Source organism: Rhipicephalus sanguineus, chromosome 1 (genome assembly GCF_013339695.2).
Source record: "Rhipicephalus sanguineus isolate Rsan-2018 chromosome 1, BIME_Rsan_1.4, whole genome shotgun sequence".
NCBI lineage: Eukaryota > Metazoa > Arthropoda > Arachnida > Ixodida > Ixodidae > Rhipicephalus > Rhipicephalus sanguineus.
Genome location: NC_051176.1, coordinates 117282917 through 117287916, shown reverse-complemented (window position 1 = coordinate 117287916; position 5000 = coordinate 117282917). Strand labels below are relative to the sequence as shown.

The window sequence follows — 5000 nt, the reverse complement described above, 5'->3', positions numbered from 1 at the left end:
CAGGTCGAGGCGGAGATACTCTGCCGCTGTTGAAGTTACATATTGACTATAATTAGCGAAGAACTTGTCAATTACCTTTCGAATTGCCAACTTGAGGTCAGTTGTTTATGTGGAGAAGTTGTAAGATGTCACATAAAATTTCATACCCATTTTAAATGAATCCAAAATATTGCACGTAATTTGAGGTATATATCATCGGAGAAGCTACATGGGAAAGGGGGGGGGGGGAAGGTGTAACAAATGGAAAAGAAGCTACGTCACGCGCGCGCCGTGACCTCGATCGCGTCATGAAACGCGATCGCTCTCTCCCGGCGTTATTCCAGTGCGCGCTAGTGTTGCTACTGTGTAATTTTAGCACATTGTAGACGACATTACATTCGACACGTGGGCGTGGGCGCCGCCACCTTGGGCTGCTAAACGAATGTTTTCCTATTTTTCTGTATCGTGATGTGAATTAGCAGTGTCATGAAACGTCGAATGCACCAACCCAACTGTTTTCATGCGTATGCGTATACCCCGGCCCGTAGCCAGGGAGGAGGGGTAGCCCCTCCCCCCCCCCCCCCCCCCCGAAATTTTGGTGAAGTACGTGTTTTTACCAAAAATAAATAATGAAAATAGGTGTTTTTCTCAAATAGTCAAGGCTTTCAGCAAGTCCCCCCCCCCCTGAAGAAGAATCCTGGCTACGGGCCTGCGTGTACCGTAGCACTGTTCGTGTGGTTGTTAAAGATACAAAACTACAAGGTTACAGCCCAGGTCCCGTATTCTCAAAAGGCGACAATCGCAAAAGTATCGCCTTTGGTGCGTGCTGATTGGCTATTGAGCAAACCGGAAAAGATAGGGCGCCATCTGGTAATTCCGCCGACGTCAATTTTGCGTCATGCTGCTCGACGATGCTCTCGACATATTTTCAATAAACGAAGGCACCGTTAACCGTCGGTTCGTGGTGAAGTCTAGCATTTCAGTGACGTAGGCGGTAGCTTCTAGTATTCAATCCTCGGTGGATATACGCAGCATTTTTTACGCTGAAGCTTTCATCGAGCACTACCTTGGGGTGTTATCAGCACTCGTTCTTTGTCAGCGCGCCTTTTTTCGTGGTTTGAACGTCCCAGGAACACGAACCGTGCGTTGCTCGCGTGGCTTATCGCGAGCCGGCAACATGTTGAGATCTTGAGACGATGTCGCTGCGGCGGCACGCTACAGCTGAACTCTCCGAGTACGCCGTGTTAAACTCTAAACGAAAATACGTTTCACGCAAAGTTGCATTCTTTAAATATTATACTGTGCATTAAATAATTGAACAAAAAAACGTTGAAAGCACTTTCAACACGTCTTATACTTCAAGTAGCCACAGCCAAGCCGGCCAAGCCTGGCCACTGCTACCACTGCGTATTGCGTAGAAGCAGCAGCACACGCTCGAAAAAGCCGCTCTCGGGTTGTTCTGCTCTCGCACGGTGCGCTCACTCCTGTGTTGTGAGACATTCGTACTACCAACGGCCAGTAGCAACAATGACGTCACAGGCAAGTGTTTTTTTTTTTTTACTTATTGAACGCATCGAATTCTACGTCACCAAACGCGATACTATCGCCTTTTGCGATCGTTTGAGAATACGGGCCCAGTATGGATGCACCGAAACCCGTGTGTAAAATATTCTATAGAGCGCGGCGCCGGCATGCGGCGGCACCCCGTGGCAAGAAGCGCATGAGATCCAAACGCCGCTTTTGCTTTATGTCAGCTATAGGTCAATACAAGCAATCAAGCTGCTGTGTGACGAAACATCTGCGGTACGACGGCCCTCCGAAGTGCGTGAGTATGGGACTCTGCATGGAGAACGGGCGCTTGAGAAAGTGGCAACTTCGCGCTACGCTTGTGGACTCTCCGCGCACAACAGCAAGATTTGACAGAGCTGTTCACAGCAGCGTCTGCTTTCCGCTGTGTGTGTGTTTTCATCAAGCACGAGGGGTGGTTCAGGAGCCCTTCGATTTCAAGAGACGGCCCACGTGACGACGCGGCCTTTTGTGTGAGCGGTTGCACACACCTCGCTGGAACTTGGACTCGTTGATGTCGACGCCGATGATGGTCCTGGCGCCCCGCTCCTTGGCTCCCATGGCGACCGAGAGGCCGGCTGCCCCCAGCCCCCAGATGCCCACCCGGCTCTCCTTGGTGATCTTGGCCGCGTTGAGGGCGGCGCCGTAGCCGCGCGGCACGGCGCACGCCAGAAGCCACACCTTGTCCAGCGGTGCCGCCATGTTTATCTGCGCAGTTATTGCCTTCAGTCGGTATACGCCTTGAGCACAAAAATAAACCCAATAAAAAGTGACGGGAACCCCGAGTTCTTGCTTGTCTAACACACACACATGCAGTGTAGACGTTACAGGTTTCTACTTTGTCCTGCTACTTCGTGGCCTCGAGGCCCACCACTGGAAACGCCGGCGCCACCGTCGGCGTGACGTGCTTGGCAGGATCACGTGGTCTCAGCGGCCGCGTCGGCTGCTTGTGGAGCGCTGCCGCGTGCTTTGAAAACGAGTTTCAAGTACGACATGCGCTGCGGTCTGTTCAAATACGGAAGTTTTCTCGCATTTTCTACTCAGTTGAAACCATTTTAATAGAGTGACTGCCTCCGAAGGCGACAAACATGGGGCTCTACCGCTCGGTGCCGCAGTGCCGGGCTTACGCAACAGAACCCAGTGTCAGCCTGCACCAGTAACCGCGGGACAAAAAACTGCGCGAAACATGGGTTGTAAAGCTAAGAACCAGCAAGTAGCCATCGGCTACGAGTCTTGTGTGCAACAAGCACTTCCGCGACGAAGGCTTTCGTTACTGCGTCGGGCCTGCGATGTTCGGTGAGTAGCATACAGCGCGCACTGAGACGATGGCTCACGCGCGCTTCCCGCCGGCAAATGATGCTTATCTGCCACAGGATGGAAAAGGCGCTACCCTTTAACACGTCCGATACCATCTCAGAATCCTCCCGTGCGACCTCTTGACCGTCGGCCCCGTGCTCAGCACCCACAAAATCGGCTGCAGATGCGCAAGTCATTGTTTAGATACGTTGAATTAAAAACTCACAGGGTCCCTTATGCATTCGACAAAGATGACTAGAAGGCGAAAGCCACCTTCTTCTTGTCAGTCGATGTATTGATTCTCCCGCGCCCCCCTCCAAAAGCGTTCTGCACCTAACGCGGTTTTGCACGGCCTCCGTGACCGATCACGGAGGCAATGCAAAGCGACCATGACGTTGAATACGTCGTCACGTGACGTCACGTTATGTACGTTATGTGACGTCATAATGACGCTACATATTTTGGCGATCTGTGACGTCATGATGACGTCTTATCATAACGCCATCACCGATCACGGAGGCAATGCAAAGGGACCATGTCGTGTGAATACGTCATCACGTGACATCACATTATTTCACGTCATGGTGATGTCAAATGAAGTTACAAATTTAGGAGGTCTGTGACGTCATGATTACGTCGTATGTTGACCTCATCACGTGAGGATTATTTTTTGCGTCCCTCGTCTTGACGCCGCGACGGTCAATCTTCTCGTTTGAAGAGGCATCTGGCTTTCGCCTTCATAAGCTACGCGTCGTTTGCTGGTGGACGTACATAGCGAGAGAGTCAAATGCTGCGGCTGTACGTGTGCTGCATTTATGTTGGCAATAACATTTCTTCAGTCAAGCTTGCGTTCATCTGACGCAAACACTATGTCCCATATTTATTCGTGTCACTCACAAACTGACGTTGGGCCTCTCCAACCCCATACATTTTCTTGGAGCCTCATTTATTTACGTAGGAAAGATGACACCCGGTTGGCGTTAAACACGACACTGCTGCCAAAATTGCTGGGGTGCTCGTAAAATATTTACTATCTTGTTTTGCGGCTGCTGGTTGCTGCAATAACTTCTATTTTATTCACCGCTATTTCAAGTTCACGTGGGTTCTAGTTCACAGCCGACGCTTGCAGAACAAGTCCGGCGAACGTTACTGTATTTTCTTTCTTTTCCTTGACGTTGCATGCTACTATACATGCTCGGTCTCGTAGACTACTTCTCTTTCCACCAGCAATCTCTAAGTGGCGAAGCTTTGGTGTATGAATTTGTTGATGACAGAGAGCGGCAAGTTCACTGGAATGCAAATGGAACGATAATTAAGGAGCATTAAAAAAGGCGTCGCATTTGCTCATGTTTTGTGTGAGCACCAAACGAAACGAATGCACTGAATAAAGAAACAGAAGCAGCGACATTTGCCCGCTGCGAAGGCCGATCAATACGCATTGCGAGACAACTTGTCAAATGACATTGAAACGTACACGAATTTAGACCGAAAAAAAAAATTGAATCGTCGGGACGGCACATCACAAAGTTGCCATGCGCACCGAAGCCGTAGTTGTAACGAAATGTTTTTGAACTGCTCTGATAGCGTCCGCGCAACAATCGTTTGTGTACTCACAAATTCTCATATTTTGCGGCCTAAAATTCACAGCGCGGTGCCAAAACGCGCTCGTAGCAAAAACGAAACCATCAGTACGAGCACATGCAGACGCTCATACATGCAGAGGCACCGTCAGTCGTCGCGAACCCGTGCGATCGCTGGCCTGAGGCTTCTTTCTGTTATGCTTCGTTTGGTTATACAGGCAGTCTACTCTAACGAGATATTTCACATATTTTGCACTCAGCGAGTGACTACCTTTCACGCAAGAAGCCGGTTCAGGGGTCTCCAACACGGTGACCGCGTGAAGCGGGTGCTCGGTTTTCTGCAGAGAGACAGCGACTGCAGACTATCCTGTGCTTTCTGTTCGTCGAAAATTATTATTTTGACGGGAAAGAACATATTTATTTTAGAAAGTACCTGCAGAAATGTCCTGGAGGGCTTCCACGAGGTGATTTTGTAGAGCGCCGACAGCAAAACCTATGGGGCGCGCGCCGGCGGCATCCTGCCTAGCACGCAATCGAGGCGCGTCCGATAGAGGGCGACCAGTGGTAGATATAACATGC

The 5000-nt window shown here is 50.3% G+C and overlaps 1 protein-coding gene across 1 annotated transcript in view; it reads right to left on the bottom strand.

Annotated features, from left to right (window-relative positions):
- The window catches only part of LOC119379030 (alcohol dehydrogenase class-3), an 83890-nt gene that overhangs the window by 8588 nt on the left and 70302 nt on the right, over positions 1-5000 (bottom strand). The window contains exon 6 of the mRNA XM_037648170.2: positions 2037-2253. Within this exon, the coding sequence (XP_037504098.1) occupies positions 2037-2253 (217 nt within the window). The remainder of the gene's footprint in view (positions 1-2036; positions 2254-5000) is intronic.